The sequence below is a fragment of the Geotrypetes seraphini genome, chromosome 8 (genome assembly GCF_902459505.1).
Source record: "Geotrypetes seraphini chromosome 8, aGeoSer1.1, whole genome shotgun sequence".
NCBI lineage: Eukaryota > Metazoa > Chordata > Amphibia > Gymnophiona > Dermophiidae > Geotrypetes > Geotrypetes seraphini.
Window position 1 is genome coordinate 130,532,448 of NC_047091.1, and position 20,092 is coordinate 130,552,539.

Below are 20,092 nucleotides of genomic sequence, written 5' to 3' on the forward strand. Positions count from 1 at the left end.
AAATTGCAGAAGAGGTCGCTTAAAGCCAGAAAGTTGAGATCTGAAAAGTTTTTCTGGTCGACTTCAGGGACTTCGATAATGTCTGAAAATTCACAGGCTCAAACATCTGTTTGTTCAGTGCTGGTAAAAGAGTAAAAAGCATAAACATATTTCTCTCTCTAGGTCTGTATCCACACAGTCTTCACCATCGAAGCGCTCTAGGCTCATCTATGCCTATATACTCTCTAGACTGGACTATTGCAACTCTCTATTCAATGGCATCACCACAAAGGAACTCAAATGACTCAACTACCGCGACTCCAGCTCTCTAAGCAGAAAATTGGTTACCTATCAGGAAACGCTGCATTTTCAAAGCTCTGGTAATCGCTCACAAAAGATTCCACAACATAACCCCTACATGCAAAGCTTCCAAACTACACCAGTACACTCCCAATTGCCCCCTCTGCTCAGCTGCGGAAAAACGACTGTGCATCCCCCAGGGAAAATCTCTCCAGATGGAAACGGCCTGTAAGCACTCATACAGTCACTTTATCCCTCAGCTTTGGAACCAGTTGCCCAAACAGATAAGATCTCAGAATTCACTGATGACATTCCAAATAGCAGTGAAGACCCTCCTTTTCAGCTGAATAGACTCTGACAGACTGCCACCTCCTTTTCTGTAACCCTCCTATGTGCACCATTATTTTATGATCAATCTTGGCCTTAGTCTTTGTGAATTTTCAGTAATTATCTCCCTCTTTGTACCCCATTACCTGATGGCCAGTCGTGTCCTTAGTTTTTGTGAAATGTCTGCACTGTGAATGTCCTTATGTAACCCGTTCAGAGCTTCTGGGAAGACGGGCTAGAAATCGAAATAAATAAATAAATTCAATAATTGATGCAGCCCGCACACATGTTACCTTTGCAAATATTGTTACCAGCGCTATCACTGCACGATCAGTTCAAAGAACTGCTGAAGACAAAAACTAGCTGGGTTGCTGAAGGTGCACACTGTGCGAATTCCTGCCTCGACATTCCAAGCCTCTGCTCAGTTTGAGCATCGAACACTGACATCATTGACTCATGACATCGGCGCACGTCATGGGCATTCATTATCGCCGTATGATGTCGGCGCACATCAGATGCATTCATAATCAATGCATGATGTTGAAGCACATCACTGCTGGCCATTGGTGCACAAGTCCGAGACACAATACTGATGTCCATCAGGGCACGACGTTGAAGTACAACACCAGCGGCCACTGGTGCATGATACAGATGCGCGTCCTGTGCGTTCATCATTGATGCATGATATTGGTGCATTACATAGGCGTCCATTTTTGTTGTTAAGATATGGATCCACATTGAAGGAACAGAGTTCATCATATCGCTCTCGATGTTCCCCCTTACGATCTGAGTCTCCAAAATCTGGTGTCCAGAGATATGACTCAGATTTATCTATCTGCTTTTCCAACAGCTGTCCAGACCTTGTCAGTGGAGGATTTTTACAGTATACCGTCAAATTCACCTCACAGGTCACCCCCAGAAAGTTTTTCTTTTGCAAAGTTTATCAGACAAATGGGGCAGGCATTGCCTATAAAGATGGGATCTGAAAAACAGCTGCAAGCAGAATGCATGGATACACCTGACTACAGAGAGTGGCCTAAAGACTGCCTAAAGGTCTCACTCCACGACCTCATGAAAGAGGCTTTATTAAAAAACTGGGAATCTCCTCAATATCTAAGTAGTGCCATACAAATTGAACAACCTCTACAGAATCCAATCCTGTCCTGGCTTTGATAGACCACCAATCTTTGGTCATAGAGTCTGCCTTAAAAAGGCATTCAGTACCAGGACTTATGCCAGTAAACCCCCAGGAGAGAAGGTAGAACTCTGGATAAATTTGGACACAAAATGTTCCAAGCAACCATGCTGGCAAAGAGAATTTTAAACTACAATTTGTACATGACATTTTATCTGAAATCTCTAGGCCAAAAGATATCTCTTTTTGACCAATTTATTCCATCAGAACATCTTCACATGTACCATCATTTAGTAAATGATCTCAAGACAAGGAAATACATGGCTCATTCTACATTTAACACCTTTGATATTAACTTTCGAGTCTCTACAGTATCCATTGCAATGCGCAGACAAGCTTGGCTGCAAATATCTGATCTGGATGCCAATGTTCAAGACCATCTTTCTAACATACCCTACATAGGAGATGATTTATTCGGAGACTGTATAGAGGAGGCCACTCAAAAAATCAAACATCATTATGACTGCATGATGACCTTGTCCTTGAAATCTCATCAATCTCATCCTAAAAGGAGATATTCAAGCGCACAAATTTCTACTCAAAACACAGATATTGCCAGCCTGCTATGTCTACTCGACCATCTCAAAGATGTTCCATCCAAAAAAGGCAGCAGAAAGCTTCTGTATTTTCTCAGTCCAAACCACAGCAGTTCTTTTGACTTTCTTCTGGAGAGCATAGCCAATATTTTTCAACCTTCACCTCAGACTCTATCTATCGGGGGGGGGGGGGGGGGGAGGAGGGAGGTGACTCAACCATTATCATCAATGCTGGACCCTTATAACTTCAAATCACTGGGTCCTTCAAGTGGTGAGTTAGGCCTATGCCCTTCAATTGCAGAAAAGACCCCTGAATCATCTTTCAAATCCTAGCAAAAGACCCTCCTTCGCCAGGAGCTCTCAGCCCTACTCCAGCTTAATGCCATAGAAGATGTTCCCTTGCAGGAGAGGAGCAGAGGGTTCTACTTAAAGTATTTTCTCATACCGAAAAAGAAGGGAAGTTTCCATCCAATTCTAGACCTCTGTGCCCTTAACAAATACTTGAAGAAGAAATTGCAAATGGTCTTTCTGGGAGTCTTATTACCTCTGCAGTGATTTGCAACCTGTCGCTAAAATTGTCTGTAGTATCTGAAGATTGGAAGGTGGCCAATATTACCCCAGTTTTTAAAAAGGGATCCAGGGGAAATCCAGGAAATTACAGACCAGTAAACCTGACTTCAGTGCCAGCGCAAAATAGTGGAAACAATTATAAAAAAATAAAATTGTGGAACACTTAGACAAACATGATTTAATGGAACAGAGTCAGCATGGGTTCAGCCAAGGGAGGTCTTGCCTCACTAATTTGCTTGACTTCTTTGAAAGTATGAATAAACATATGGATAAAGGTGAGCCAGTTGATATAGTGTATTTACATTTTCAGAAAGCTTTTGACAAAGTTCCTTATTAGAGGATTCTGAAAAAAATTAAAGAGTCATGGGACAGAAAGCAATGTTCAGTTGTGGATTAGGAATTGGTTATTGGGCAGAAAACGGAGGGTAGGGTTAAATGGCCATTTTTCTCAATGGAGGAGGATAAATAGAGGAGTGTGCAAGGATTTGAACTGGGACCGGTGCTATTTATAAATGATCTGGAAATCGGAACAACGATTGAGGTGATTAAATTTGTAGATGATATTAAATTGCTCAAGGATGTTAAAACGCATGCGGACAGTGATAAACTGCAGGAAGACCTTAGGAAACTGGAAGACTGGGTGTCCAAATGACGGATGAAATTTAATGTGGACAAGAGCAAAGTGTTGTACATTAGGAAGAATAATCCATATCATAGTCACCTTGGAGGTCACTACCCAAGAAAAAGATCTGGGTGTCCTTGTAGACGTTATACAGAAACTTTCCAACAAATGTGTGGCTGCAGCTAAGGAAACAAACAAGATGCTAGGAATTATTAGAAAAGGGATGGTAAACAAGACTACGAATGTTGTAATGCCTCTGTATTGTTCCATGGTGTGACCTCACCTTGAGCATTTGTTCAATTCTGGCCACCTTATCTCATAAAAGATATAGCAGAACTAAAAGAGGTTGAAAGAAGAGCAACCAAGATGATAAAGGGGATGGAACTTCTCTTGTATGAGGAAAGGCTAAAGAGGTTAGGGCTCTTCAGCTTGGAAAAGAGACGGCTGAGGGGAGATAGGATTGAAGTCTACAAAATCCTGAGTGGAGTAGAATGGGTTTAAGTGGATCGATTTTTCACTCCATCAAAAATTACAAAGACTAGGGGACACTCAATGAAGTTACAAGGAAATACTTTTAAAAACCAATAGGAGGAAATATTTTTGCACTCAGAGAATAGTTAAGTTCTGGAACACATTGTGGTAAGAGAGATTAACATAGCTAGTTTTAAAAAAAGGTTTGGACAAGTTCCTGGAGGATAAGTCCATAGTCTGCTATTGAGATAGACATGGGGGATGCCACTGCTTCCCCTGGATCAGTAACATGGAATGTTGCTACTATTTGTTTTTTTTTTTGCCAGGTACTTGTGATCTGGATTGGCTACTATGAAGACAGGATTGTACAATCAATCATTCTTTCCAGACTGGACTATTGTAATTCCATCTATCTAAGTCTAACCCAGGGGTAGGGAACTCCGGTCCTCGAGAGCCATATTCCAGTCAGGTTTTCAGGATTTCCCCAATGAATATGCATTGAAAGCAGTGCATGCACATAGATCTCATGCATATTCATTGGGGGAATCCTGAAAACCCGACTGGAATACGGCTCTCGAGGACTGGAGTTCCCTACCCCTGGTTTAACCAATAAAAATCTTCAAAGACTTCAGCAGTTCCAGAACACTGCGGCTAGGTTGATCTTTGCAAAAAGCAAATTTGACCATGTTTCCCCGCTTCTGTCAAAACTTCACTGGCTTCAAGTGATTTCTAGGATTCACTTTAAATGTACCTGCCTAATATTCAAGATCCTACATGGCATTCTTCCTCCCCTAATTCCACTATCCTGGAATTCTTCGAGACCTGACATTACCAGATCTGCCCACAAACTCAAACTATCTTTCCCCTCGTTAAAAGGCGTCATGTATGCAGGTAAATTAGGGAAATCCCTTTTCTTCAAATTCACTGAGATTTGGAATAACCTCCCTGCCCCACTGCTGAACCTAGGCTCATTTCAATTATTCCGAAAGCATCTGAAAACCTGGCTTTTCTCCAAAATGTAAAGCTATCTATTTAAAATGTAAAGCTAGCTATCCTCTTCATAACCTCTAATTTCTTATTATGTCCTTCCCTCATTTACTGAATTTACCTGTAAACCGTGCCGAGCTCTATCTTTATGGAGATGATGCGGTATACAAACTTAAGGTTTAGTTTAGGATACTGGGCTAGATGGACCATTTGTCTGACCCAGTAAGACTATTCTTATGAAGAATGACTGGCTCTGTTCTCTAGTCTAGACCTCAAGGAAGCTTATTCACATATATCTATACTAGAAATCCTATTGAATGTTCATGTCAAGCCGTCCATTGAAACTTCCTGGGTAACTGACCCAATCTCTTGCAATGTATTCTGACCTTGAACTGAGTAGGTAAAGGCGGAATAGGAAACCTGATTAAGTTAACATAACATCCTCCTAGCCCACAGGAAATATCTTTGTTTTCAACTGGCAGCACAACACTATCAATACAAGGTGCTCCCTTTTGGACTGCCATTAACACAATGCCTTGTAGTCATGGTGGCAATCCTTCACTCACACAGTTTTCATGTATTCCCTTACATAGATGGCTGGTTGATCAAGGCCTCCACACCTCAGCAGGCTCAGCAGACCATAAATGCAATAGTTCATCTGTTCGAATTTCTAGGATTCGCAGTCAACTAAGGAAATCAAATCCAGACTCTGGAGTTCATTGGAGCCCTCTTAGACACAACCCAAACTCAAGCCTACCTGCCGCAAAAGGGAAAGAGGGGGCCAGGGGACAATTTTCAACACAATTATCTGATCTCACTCAAAATGTATTCCCAAGAACACCTCCAAAAAATGCAGGTCTGTTTATCTGAGTAAATCACTTTTCACCCACACAACTGACTTTGAGAATTGCCCTTCCAAAGTGATATTACATATGGAAGAGCTGGCATCTGCAAAAGTAGACATGCTGTGGGATATACCGGTAGAAGATGTGAATTTTCTTCTCTCTAGTCAGATGGGAACAGTAAGTGGCCTTTATATTCCAACTTCTTCTAGGTTTCTAAAACACAGAAAATTCCCTAGAAAAACACTAGAAATCCTTTTCGAGGGCTTCCCAAAAGTTGTAAATATTGTTCTTAATTCTCCATTTAGCTGGCATGCTTTGCAGTATCAAGGTTGATATTCTCATTCTCTCTCTAAATGGTGCAGAATAATGTCACATCTCACTCATTATGCCTGGCTAAAGTCCACCATCATTCCAAGCTTTTAGTTAGGTGTGATGTGACGATCTTCACAAGTCCAAGTTAAAGCTGGCTAATCATTTGACATAATTGCATTCCTAATAACCAGCATAAAGCTTAATAATTTATGAGGTGTTGGAGTCCGTTTGATAGGCATTTGGTCTAAATATAAAGTACAATGTCTTAGGGTCCCTTTTCACTAAACTGCATTCACACAGGAACCTGCATTAAACTCCTTCATTAGCCAACAAAAGTGGTTAAAGCATCATCATGTGTGCATGATGGTAACTGTTCTGCCCCCTCAGTTATTACTCCTGGTGGAATTCTGTGCAAAAGTTTTGAAAATTCTTCCCAAAATATTTTAATATTTTGCAAAGTTTATTTCTAGTGTATTGTGTAGAACAGTGGTTTCCAACCCTGTCCTGGAGGACTACCAGGCCAATTGGGTTTTCAGGCTAGCCCTAATGAATATGCATGAGAGAAATTTGCATATAGTGCTCCATGTATATTCATTAGGGCTATCCTGAAAACCTGATTGGCCTGGTGGACCTCCAGGACAGGGTTGGGAACCACTGGTGTAGAATTCCCCTATCATAAGATCTGGAATCTTTTCCTTTCACAGGCTCCAGCCTCCTCAGTTCCCATTCTTAATCCAACTGCAGTACTGTCTCGCTCACACCCTGAATACCCTCCCTGGCTCACATCTCTCTCTCCCTCTCTCTACTAGCCAAGTATCTCTTCTTCCCTTCCCATCCCCCTTTCTGGTCTCTTCCTCTCTCTACCATCCTCCCCACTTCTATAGTATGGGGATGGGGTGGGGAATTAAAAGCGCATACGTGGAGAGTGGAGGGGGGCGGAGAGGAGGGGGGGTGCCAGTGTCCCTTCCAAAATTGCACCACTGTCTCACACCCAAAGTTTGGCATGGAAATCAGTTTTAACCACTATTCTATACATGGCACACAACTTGGAGTCAACATACACAAAAGTTGTTACAGTATATGGTATCTAATGGAGATTCTACTGATCAAAAAAATAGTGGAGAAAAATGCCTCAAACTGGCTTGACAGCAACATACACAAAGTGCTCAAAGGCTGTCATAAGTAATTTAATTGGCATTAAAAATACCCCCCCCCAACATGAACTTTTCAAAGTCTCAAAGTGAAAAAAAAAGCCCTCCGTGCGCACAAACAGTAGGACTTATCTGTTAATGCAGCATACAGGATTCAATCCACCGATGCACACAATCATCAAAAACGATCCCGTGGAGCTTGTCCCGAACTCACCCCGACAAGCGTCCTTGTTTCGACAAACCTTTGGCTGCTTCAGGGACTTTATTCAATCATAACTCTGAGCACCGACTCCAAACTAATGGTGGCTTGGAACCTCATTGTGGGCATGTGACCAGTGGCGTACCTAGAATGTGTGACAACCGGGGCCCATCATTTTTTGGCACCCCCCCATCTGTACGAAAAACATGATTTTTAGTAACAAGCCACACGTCACATATGAGTACCTAGGAAAAGGCAGCATCTTACATACTGCAGTGAGAAGTACAACAGCAATACACCCATTGTAAAACTAAACAAGCCAGACTAATACAGATCAATCCTGCAGTCAATCCTAACAGAAAACCATGCCTTTCGAATACACAGAACACATAAAACACCTTCGCCTAGTATGGAATAAGTAATCACAAACTTACCCCTCCCCCTTTTACAAAACTGTAGTGTGGATTTTAGCCACGGTGGTAACAGCTCTGACGCTCATAGAATTCTGAGCATCAGAGCTGCTACCACCACGGCTGGCGCTAAAAAAACGCTCCACAGTTTTGTAAAAGGGGGGATAAAATAGAAATACATAGACAAAGGTTAAATTGAACCAGCAAGAAGCTGGACTCTGCATACAATGCAATACCACAGAAACAGTGACACATGTCTCCTAAAGCAATAAATAAATAGAAAATTTTTGTTCTACCTTTGTCTTCTCTGGTTTCTGCTTTCCTCATCTTCTTATTACTCCCTTCCATCCACTGTCTGCCATCTCTCTGCCCCTATATGGCATCTTCTCTCCTTCTATGCCCCTTCCAGAAACAGTATGCCTCCCCCTTCCATCTCTCCTTTGGTCTGGTATCTGTCTCCTCTCCTTTCCCCCCTGCCCTGGCATCTCTCTCTCCGCCCCCTTCCTCCTGTTCTTCCCTGGTCTTCCTTCTCAATTTATTTTCTGCCTTTGTCTAAATTCTTTTTTTACTATTCAGTCCTCAATTTCCCTCTTTCACTGTGTCTACCTATAGCTTGCCACCTCTTTCCCTCACTACTTCCAGTAACTAACTCTATTCTCTTCCCTCAATCCTGCATGTGCCCTTTTTTTTTCTTTCTCCTCCCCACTTCCTTCCAGCATCTGCTCCCCCTTTCCCTCACACTTCCATTCAGCAGCTGTCCTTCCTATCCCCCACACTTCCATTCAGTGTCTGTTTCCCTCTCTCTACCCCTTCCATCTACTGTTCACCCTTTATCTCGCCCCTTCCATTCACTGCCCTCTGTGCTCTTTCTATCCAGTGTGCACCCTCCCTCTCTCTTTCTCTCTCTTCCATATGGCATTTTCCCTCTTTCTATGCTCCTTCCATAAACTATCTATCCCGTGCCTCTTCTCTCCTTTGTACATGATTGATTTCAACTCTGTCACCTCTCTGTTTTTCTCTCTCTGTCACCAACCCCTCCCCTATGCTCTGGCATCTCTCTCTTCTCCTTTCTTTCCTTCTCACCTCACAGTCTGGCATCATCCCTTCCCTGATTCCTGGCATCTCTCTCCTTTCCTTTTCTTCCATCTCTCCCTCCCCCTCCATGCTCTGACATCTCCTCCTTCCTTTCCCCTTAATCTGGCATACCTTTCTCCTTCCCTCCATGCCCTGGCGTCTCTTCTTCCCTTTAAGCCCTGGCATCTCCTTTCATTCCCTCCAGTTGGGTAGAGCAACACTCTCCCCAATTCTCTCCCCCTCTGCTCCCTTTCCTCCTTCTGTCACCCAAGGCCTGGTGTCCTGAACTTCTTCGGACAGCAGCAGCATTCACAATTCACTGCTGTTGCCGGCTTCAGGCCTTCCTCTCTGTCGGGTCCTGTCTTCATGAAAACAGGAAGTAGACAGGACCTGGCAGAGAGGAAGGCCTGAAGCCAGCAACAGCAGCAAATTGTAAACGCTGCTGATGCCCGAAGAAGATAATGGCACCAGGCCTTGGAGCACCCGAGGCAGACCTCTTCTCTCCCCTCCCAGCCGAACCCCCGCTGACCCTCCTATCTCTCCCCCACCCCCCAAGTGAACCTTTCCGACCCTCCCAACGAGAGAAGCAAACCTCCCTCCAGTAGCGTCGGCTGCTTCGTGGCTTTCTCCTGCTGGTGCAGCATCGCTGATGACGTCATCAGTGACACAGGAGAGGGAGGAGAAAGCCGCGAAGCTACTGGAGGTTAGGTTTGCTGCTCTTGCTGGGAGGGTGGAAGTGCGATAGGGACCGGGCTGGCTGTGCAACCCCCATAAAGGCTGCACCCGGGGTGGACCTCCCCCCCACCCCCCTTGGTACGCCACTGCGTGTGACATAACGTGGAGTGTCATTTATAGATTAATGCTCGGCATGGATTTTTTTTTGTGATCTTTTTATTTATTTATTTATTTCATTTTCTATCACGTTATCCCCAAAGAGCTCAAGATGGGTTACAGGTTAACATACATAATATACAGTTAAGAGGTTACAATGTGCCATAGTTATAGTACAGGTTTTCTTTTTTCTGGTACAAGTTTTTATCCTAACTCGACACATGCTAGGGATAGGGTTACCAGATGTTACTTTAGTAAAATCTGGACCCCCTAGACCCGCCCCCCAGGCCCGCCCAGTTCCACCTATCCCTGCCCCATTATGCCCCAGTCCCACCTCCAATCCCGCCCTAGCCCCACCCCAGCTCCGCCCTACTGTCTGCTCTCGTCAGGCAGGAGGGCATGCGCGGATGTGATGTGATGATGTCACGCGTATGAACATGTGTGCACGACATCATTGCGCAGATGTCCTCCTGCCCAACGCAATTTTGAGGAAGCTTTTCAAAACCTGGGCAAAGTGCCAGGTTTTGAAAAGCGTCCGGACCCCCAGACATGTCCGGGGTAATTCAGATGTCTGGGAACCCTAACTAGGGATCTGTAATATACTGTTTACAGGTTAAATTTGTCATAGTTACAGTACAAGATTTTACAATACATGTTTTTGTCCTAACACAACACATACGGTGGATCTTGTATCAATAGACATTTACTGAATCTAGTCCTTCATGTTTAACTTATTTGCAATTGAAAATTAAAGAAAGAGAGTCTTCCTTTGGATGTTGGCTTGGTTCCATTGGCTGTTTAAATAACGCATGAATATATATTATGAAATTAGCACAGTAACACATTACTGCCATCATTAACACAGACTGCAGGGTAGTTCTTTTAAACATAGCAATCTTTGCACTACCATGCGCGTACAACAGAAACCCCTACGTGCAGATCTTGAGATGTAGTAAGCATTTACGTTAACATGCTTCAGGTTGGCTGGGGCTGGGGAGCATGGTGATCACTTTCTCGTGGCTCATTTGGCGCCTGTGACTGCAGGGCTCTGGAAAGAGTCCTGCTGGCACACACCCAGCTCTAGACCGTCACTGAAACAAATGCGAAGGAAGGCTCCTGCACCACTTCCTAGGCCTGCTTCTGACTGAGCTGGAAGCAGGTTAAAATAGAAAGCAAACTAATTAATTCAGTGCCATTTCTTAAGGCTATAATATGGTTTACAGCATTTAGGGGCATGCAAAACAATAAAGATACAGGCAGTAAGCAGAGATTATGAAAATCATGTGAGGTTAACCTGGTGCTTTTCCACACCTTTCTGTTTTGCATTTCCTTGACGCGGTGATTCAAAGTCTCCATGACCTAAATTTGTTGCTTCCTTCTAAACATACATGATCTGTTTTTGATTATTTAAAGAGTTGTCAGGGGAAACAGATTGGGACTTATACACTGCCTTTTTGTAGTTATACAACCACCCTCAAAGCAGTTTACTTTACTCCTGGCGGAATTCTGCTTAACTGCGCAGCACAGAATTTGCGCAGAAGTCCTCACATTCCAAAAGAAATAAGCAACATATTTCTTATGCGAGACTGTAAAGAATGGAGTTAAAATATGACAAATCTGGTGATTTTCTTTCGCCCTTTGCCTTGAACAGACAGTCTCTCCATATGTAGTAATGAGTGCATTTGGTTTCTTGGAGGGTAATATATAAAGACATTTATACATGAAAATGAAACATCCCTGGAGAAAGAGTCCATGTTCTTGGGATATCAATATAATAATAATAATAATGATAATAATAACTTTATTCTTTATACCGCCAACTCCAGCAGTTCTAGGCAGTTTACATATAAGAGAACTGGACAATCAGTGAAGAAATACAATTGTATAAAAAGTACACAGACATAGCAATATAACTATCAAATCAGGTAAAAAAAATATCAAACAGATAGGTCTTAAATAATTTCCTGAATGAACAGTAGGATAAGGCTTGAGAAATAATTTTGCCTAGCCAAGATTGTGATTTGCCTTTAATCTGATAGATCATACCAATTTACTAACCTGCCTGGATGCTCTAGGTCAGGGGTGCCCACACTTTTTGGGCTTGCGAGCTACTTTTTAAATGACCAAGTCAAAATGATCTACCAACAATAAAATTAAAAAAAAATACAAAGCACACTGTATGCATAGAAAATGTTAATCATCATTCCTATTCCAGGGTTTTTCAAAGAGGTCAAAGCAGATGACTCTAAGCACTATCACCTCAGTAACAACCATACAAAAATAGACAAATATACCCCCTCCCTTTTTACTAAACCACGATAGCAGTTTTTAGCGCAGGGAGCTGCGCTGAATGTCCAGCGCTGCTCTCGACACTCATAGGCTCCCTGCGCTAAAAACCTCTATTGCGGTTTAGTAAAAGGGGACCTTAGTGTAAAATATAGACAGCAGATATAAATTCAGACACATTTTGATCACTAAATTTAAAATAAAATCATTTTCCCTACCTTGTCTGGTGATTTCATGAGTCTCTGGTTGCACTTTCTTCTTCTGACTGTGCATACAATCTTTCTTCCCTTCTTTTAGCCTGTATGCTTCTTCTCCTCCAGACCTCATTCCTTCCCCCCAACTTTTCCTTCCTCTTCCCTGCCCTTTCTTTCTCTCTGCCTCCTTTTCATTTTTTTCTGTTTCTCTTCTTTCCTTCTGTCTCCCTGCCTGCCCTTTTTCTTTCTTTCTCCCTGCCCTCCCCCAAGCCACTGCCACTGCCATTACCATCGGGGACCAGGACCCAAACGCCACCAATAACAGGCCCCAAGCTCTCCCTGCTTCGGCCAACCAGCATTCCTCTCCCCGACGTCAATTCTGCCGTCGGGAAGAGGAAGGCTGATCAGCCCAAGATCGTGATCAACCTATTGGGGGAAATGCTGCCGGGTCCTGCCTTCGCGGAAACAGAAAGTAGGCAGGACCCGGCAGGAACAAGAACAAATGCTTCACTAACCTGTCTCCCGCATTAGCCCGTAGCGAACGCTTGCTTGAGGGCTCTCAACATGTGCGTGCAGGGTTCCCTTCTCCACCCCCCCCTCCCCGGACATAACTTCCGGTTTCGGAGGGAAGAGAAGAGAAGCCTACATGCACACATTAGAGCCCGGAGCATAAGTTCGCTAGGGACTGAAATCTCCAAGCCGGTTTTTTGGTTGTTTTTTTTAATGTTCAGCAGCGGCAGATGACAGCTGGGCGGACCGCCCAGCTAAAAGGCCCTAGGGAGAACACTGGAGAGGAAGGCTGATCGGCCCGTAGATCAGGACGGCAACACGAGTGCGATCGACTCGAGTTGCCTTCCTGAGCTACTGGTCGATCGCGATCGACGCGTTGGGCACCCCTGCTCTAGGTATACATGGCAATGTTTATTTATGGTTTAAGGGATTTATGGAAACAAGATCCTACCAAGTTAGATTTCAGACTCAACTCTCTTCTAGCTGGAAAAATCCATGCAGCGTGCCCCAAGGATCCCCATTATCACCTACATTATTTATTGTTTACCTTTCATCGCTAGGCCTGTGTCTAAGCAACTTGGATATAAGATTTTTCAGTTAAGCCGACGATATTACTATAGTTATATCATGTAATGCAGCTCTATCTCAGATTACTACTCAAATTGAGACTGTAATGGAAAGGATGAATTCTTAGATGCAACAATTCAAACTTAAGCTCAGCTCTGATAAAACAAAGTTCTTTGTAGCATCACCCATCAATATCTCTCATGAACTTTCTATTAACCTACATTCAAACTCTTATACAATTCATTCAACAATTAAAATATAAGAAATCGAATTAGATCAACATCTCACTATGAAAACTCAGATTTTACATTATGGAGATTACGAACAATCAGACCTTATTTTGAATTTTTTGCCTTCAAATTATTGGTCCAATCACCACTATTGAGTCTCCTAGACCAGTGTTCTTCAACCTTTTTACACCTATGGACTGGCGGAAATAAAAGAATTATTTTGTGGACTGGCAAACTACTAGGACTGAAATGAAAAAAAAAAACCATTTCTGCCCCGTCTCCGTGAGCTCAGTCCCCACAAACCATCTGATCCCATCCGCACAAGCCTCAGTTATGATTTTATATTGAATGTATTTTATTAAAGTATAAAAAGAAACAGTATTCTGTACAATTGTCATTTTATAAATACAAATAATACAGAGCAAGGATCAACAAAACCCCTGTCTCCCCTCCCCTTCACATATATCCCCTCTACTTGCAAGAAAACTGAATAAGCCAAATAATTATAGAATGCTACACAGAAATATCATGCTAACAGAATACTGCAGTCACACATGACAGGAATAGTGTTAGGGGAGTGCAACTAGGGCAACTGCCCCCTGGTTAGAGAGAACCCTGAGCCAGCTGGAAGCTAAAGAAGCACTGCCTGGGCTTTGCAGTCCCCACCAGCTAAAACCAGCTCTAGCAGGATATATATTTCAAATCTGATATATTCTAATCACAAAATAGAAATAAAAATTTTTTTCTACCTTTTGTTGTCTCTGGTTTCTGCTTTCATCTTCTTTTCACTCTCTTCCTTCCAGCGTCTGCCCTTTCTTTCTCTTCAGTCCAGCATCTTTCCTTTCCATCCATTGTCTGCCCTCTCTCACTTCCATATGGTATTCGCCTTCTTTCTATGCCCCTCTCCCCTTTTCATCCAGCCTGCGCCCCCTCTCTCCTTTTTAAATGAGTCATTCCAGCTTCACTGCTCTCTTCATTTTTATCTCTCCTACACCAGATTTAGCATCTTTGTCCCTCTCTGCTTATTTCTCTGCTGACCCCCTTCCCATCAATGTCTCTACTTTCTCATTCCTGTCTCTCCCTTTTCCCTCATCTAATCTCCCTACCAGCTGTTTCCTTCCTTTTTCCTTCTCCCTTCCCTCCTCCTCCTATCCAGTAGTAACTCTCTTCCCTTCACTTTCCCTCCTCCCCTCCCAGCAGCATCTTTCCTTCTCCCTACCTCCAGATCCAGTAGCAGCTGTCCCTTTATTTTCCCTTGTCCAGCAGCTTTCCAGACTCCAACAGTGGCTTTATCCCCTCCCAGCAGCTCTCCATACTTGCCAGGGCAGCGATTCACTAAGGCAGCCTTGGGTCGTTTGATGGGTTGCACCGCCTCTGAGGAAAGAGGATGTTGTATCATCAGAGGTGGTCACGACTCAGCAAAATCCCCAAGACTACCTTAGTGAATCGCTGCTCAGGCAAGTACGGAGAAGAGAGCTGCTGGGATGGGAGAAAGCCACTGTCAGAGGCTCCCCATGATCTCGCTGGCCCTGCGCGGACCGGCAGGAAATGCAGCTCATCAATCTTGCAGAGGACTGGCAGGAAATTGCAGCTCATCAATCTTGCCGTGGACCGGCAGGAAATTGCAGCATGTCGATCTCGCTAGCCCTGTGCGGACCGGCAGGAATTTTCTGCGGACCGGCAGTTGAAGAACACTGTCATAGACTATTGTAATATTGTTAATTTATCTATCACCAAGAAAGAATTATCTAGATTATCACTGATACAGAATACAGCAGTTAGACTGATCTATGGATTGAAGAAATACGACCATGTTACTGCGAATTGCACTGGTTACCTGTGGAGGCTCGGGTACTGTTTAAGTTGGGCTGTTTCTGTTATAAAGCTTTATATGGTGCAGCCCCTACTTATCTGGTTAACAGTTTCTCCATAGCGATGCACAAATATAGCAGAAAAACCCATGCCTTGTTCAATTTCCCTCCTGCAAAGGGTTGTAAAAGCAAGAAATTTCTTAATCGCTCTCTAGCATCTCAGTCATCTTCCCACGAAAAATCATTTTGATCCTTACTGCTTACAGCTGTTTCCTATAAACAGTTTAGAAAACAGCCAAAGGCCATCTTTTTTCTAAATATTTGACTACCTGATTCATTCATTTTTAATAATGTTCTGTGTTTATAATTTTTGTAAACCGTGTAGAACTTTTTGGTAACACGGCCTATAAGCACAATGTAATGTTATGTTATGTTATGTCCTATCCAGGATTGTCTTATATTGACAACGTTTTAGATTAGGATAAGCAAATAAGCGAAAAGTTTGAGTGGGCTTTGCAGATCTGTGCAGCTCAAAATGAGAGGAAAGGCAAATTGGAGACAATCCAAATATCAATTTGAAGCAGATGCAAGCAAATTTGAATAATACTCTTGCTTAAATGCGTAACCAATGTAATTGCCGATAGTAAGGTCTTGTTTTTTCAAGCCAAACATTAATCGGACAGCTGTATTTTGAATTAGCCTCAAGATTTTCATATAGGATCCCAAATAGATTATATTATAATAATCAAGTATAGACAAAATTAACGCTTGTACTAATAGTCTAAAAGAAGTAGAGTCGAAATATTTTTTGATGGTCTGCAACTTCCATAATACGAAGAAACATTTCTTGACTAATATATCTGTATGCTCAATCAGAGTTAAGTGACGATCTAACGTAACTCCCAGTAGCAGATGGAAAGCACCTGGATGCTCATTTTTAGATGAAAATACAGCAGGTGGTTTCCCTTTATGAATGGTAATGGGTGCAATGTACTTGGATAAAACAGCTGGAGTACTTTGCATACAAGGACTACTGAGGTAATCGAAGGGGTAATGTTCGAAAGATTTTTCTGCAAGTTTTACACATAGAAAAGGACTTTTGTAACACTGAGCACAGAACTATCTCTCTCATTTTATAACTTGGCACCTAGTGTGGCCTAGTGGTTACAGCTGCTGCCCACCACTGCCATTTATTATTTCTATAGCGTTACCAGACGCAGGCAGCACTGTACATTAAACACACAAGAGATGGTCCCTACTCAAAAGAGCTTACAATCTAATTATGACATTCAGGGAAATACAAAAGAAAACCAAGCAAACCAAAATACATCACCATGAGGTTGCGAGTTCAATCCCACCCTGGGCAAGTCACTTAACACTCTGTTGCCCCAGGTACCACAGTTCAATTGTGAGCCTGCTGGGACAGATAGGGAGAATACTTAAGAGTGCCTGATTACTATTCAGTGTATTGTAAACTGCCTTGAATGCAGTGGCATAATGAGGATGAGAGGCACCCCTTCCCCGCCCTCATCTCCGCCTGCCACGTGCGCACCCCCTTCCCTTCCCCCATACCTCTAGTTGTTCACCACCGCGAGCAACGACTTCGACATGCTCCTTGCGACCCTGGCGGATCTTCTTCCGATGTCGTTTCTTATGTGCGGCACCTGGAAATGACATCAGTGTGAGAGCTGGCACGGTTGCGAGGGAAACATTGAAGTTCTTGCTCACAGAGGCAAACAACTAGAGTTATAAGGGAAGGGGGGGGCACATGTGTGGCAAGGGGAGGAGTGGGAAAAGGAGGAGGGGTTCCGGTGCTCCCACCTTGGCACCTGGGGTGGACCACCCCTCTCACCCCCCTCCCCCTTACTAGCCACTGCTTGGATGAATCTCTTCATGACAAGGCTATAGGGTTAGATTCCCAGTGCATGCTGATGTTATGCAATTCTAGCACTTATACACATCAGAGGCATCAATAATTGTCAGCTATGTGTGTAAGCCAACTGCTATTCTATAACATAGAAGTTTCTTAGCATGTAACTGCAAAGGGAATGGGCAGAGTATGGGCATATTGCTAAGCAATGTCTATAATGCAGAATACCATCAATTGCATCGACTGCATAGAGCACACTAGTGCTGCCTGATTCTGGGAAAAAATTTTCGATTTGATTCGGCCTATTGAATCAATTTTTCAATTAACTTTTCCTGCCCAATCGGGCATTTTTTTTCCCCAAACGTCCTGATGGATTTATTTTGCAGCCTTTCCACCCCCCCTCCTTTTCCCTTTTTGACCCCCACGCCGATGCTAACACCAGCTCTGGCAGGATACACATTTCAACTCTGACATATTATAATCACAAAATAGAAAATAAAATTATATTTTTCTATCTTCCACTGCCATATTCAACATTTGTTTCTTTCCCTATCTACCATCTCTCTCTCTCTGCCTTGTGCCCTGGGTCAAACCTTTCTATTCCCCTCCATGCAATTTCTCTCCTTTCCTCCCCTCCATTATAATGTGCAACATTTCTTTCTCTCCATGCACCATCTCTCCCTGCCCTCCACCCTATGTCCAACATTTCTCACTCTCTCTCTCTTCTCCATGCATGTCTCCCTCCCCTCCACCATATGCAGGATTTTCCTCTCTCACCCCTTTCTACTTCTTCTCTCCCTTCCCCTCCTCCACCACAACAATTCTTCTTCTCTCCTCTCCCCCCATGTGCAGCAGCTTTCCTCCCCTCCCATCCCCCTGAACAGCAGCTTTCCTCCCCTCCCACCCATTCACCTGTGTAGCAGCTTTCCATCCTTCCCTCCCATCCCCCCTGTGCAGCAGCACCAACTCTCCCACTGTGAGACCTGACATACCTCCGAGGCCTCCTAAAGCAGCAGGAGTGGCAGCAGTGGACAGTCAGCAGCGACATTGCTCTGAATGGGCTGCTCATGGCCTGCTCCACTAGGGTTTCCCTCTGCTGCATCATCAGTGACATCATCAGTGACATGACACAGGGAAGGCCCCGGCCGGGCAGGTCACAGAGCAGCCTGTTCAGAGCAATGCTGCTGCTGTCCATCCACCAACGCTGCTGATATAGGAGGCCTCGGAAATATGTTGGGGGGGGTTGGCCGCTGAATCAGTAAGTCCAATTTTCTTGGACAATGAATCGATTTGAACCAATTCACTGAAGAGAATCGGTGAATCGATTTGAATCGACAAATTGGGCAGCATTAATGCACACAGCTAAATTTTGCTCTAGTATTCTATAATGACTTGGGCACCCAAGTAGCCCTGATAGAATTGGCGCTAAATATGCCCCACTGTGGTGCCTACATCTTGACGCCAAGTTATAGAGTTGCCCCCTATGTGCATGTAAAGGTTTGTGCCCACTTTTACATGATCTCCATTAGGGGTTTCTGGGCATAGATTGGGCAGAATGGAGGTGGAGTTGTATTGTCTGCAAATACTTTAAAAAAAAATAGTGTTTACATGCACAGATTCATTCCTTTTTAAGAGCAGGTATAAATTTGCGCTTGTGCATTTGCGTTCTATTGGGTTGGCTCTGGGATACTATTCTATTAGGGCACATTTTTATAAAAGGGGTTAACAATAGAGACTTGTGAGACTTTTCACTTAAGCATCCTGTTATAAAATCAAGCCCTCGATGAGTTTTATTTTTTGTATAAGATAATAAATGATTACAAAAAATAACATTCTGGATTGTATAAACTCAAGAGCAGGATCACATGCTCACAGAATAGGTTATGAAATACAAATTGTTAATGGCTGTGAATGTTCCAGTAAATTGATTTAATAATCATGAGCTATGAAAGTTTAAAACTCTGTAGAGAGCACTGGTAAAATCAATGTTGCTTTCCAAGTGGCCCGGGAACAGATTGTGGATACACCTCTATCTCCTGGCGTCACTCGATTCCCTGGGAAGAATGAAGGAGATCTGATCACCTAATGCCCAGAAATTTCAACCTGACTGGTGTCTCTTTTGTCCTTTTTTTTCTCAGATTGGAGCTTCTCTCTTTGCTAGTAACATTGGCAGTGGGCATTTCGTGGGACTTGCAGGGACTGCTGCAGCTGGAGGTATAGTCATTGGTGGATTTGAGTGGAATGTAAGTGATTCTTTTGAGTAGAACATGAGTGTTTTATGTTTTGCTGAATGCTTTCTGCAACTCAACTAAGCTGCTCCGTTGACCTAAGGAATTCTAATTTTCATTTCAAGGTTTTAGAAGAACCACATTGCTTTATTTCTATTGTACTCAATTTTGCTTTATTCAAGGTGAACATCCAGCTTCATAGTCAATTTTAATTTTCAACAGATTCTAAATATTGTGGAGAAAAAGCCAAAGCATCATTATTTTCTTTATAATAAGAATAATATGACATGCCACCTCAAAGTGCATTATACTCATCTGTAATTGCAGCCTCTCCTCTTGGTCCCCATTGTAGACCCCATTGCTCCCTTGGCTCAACACAGGTCTCGTGAACTGTCTGCAAATTATGGAGTAGACTCTCTGATGGGTTGGAGGAATTCTCCATGATTAGGCTCAAGATGTACTATTAAATTGGTGTTTCATAATAAATTCTTACTGGTAATCTGTTCTTCAAAACGAATGGTGCACATGGCAACAGTCAAAGTGGTGGTTTCAAAGTATGCAGGCAGAAAAGCAGATTGGAGGTTTGG

At 43.2% G+C, this 20,092-nt stretch overlaps 1 protein-coding gene across 1 annotated transcript in view; it reads left to right on the forward strand.

Annotated features, from left to right (window-relative positions):
• Positions 1 to 20,092, forward strand: part of SLC5A1 (solute carrier family 5 member 1) — a 110,911-nt gene that overhangs the window by 16,978 nt on the left and 73,841 nt on the right. The window contains exon 3 of the mRNA XM_033956554.1: positions 19,416 to 19,520. Coding sequence (XP_033812445.1) covers positions 19,416 to 19,520 — 105 coding nt within the window. The remainder of the gene's footprint in view (positions 1 to 19,415; positions 19,521 to 20,092) is intronic.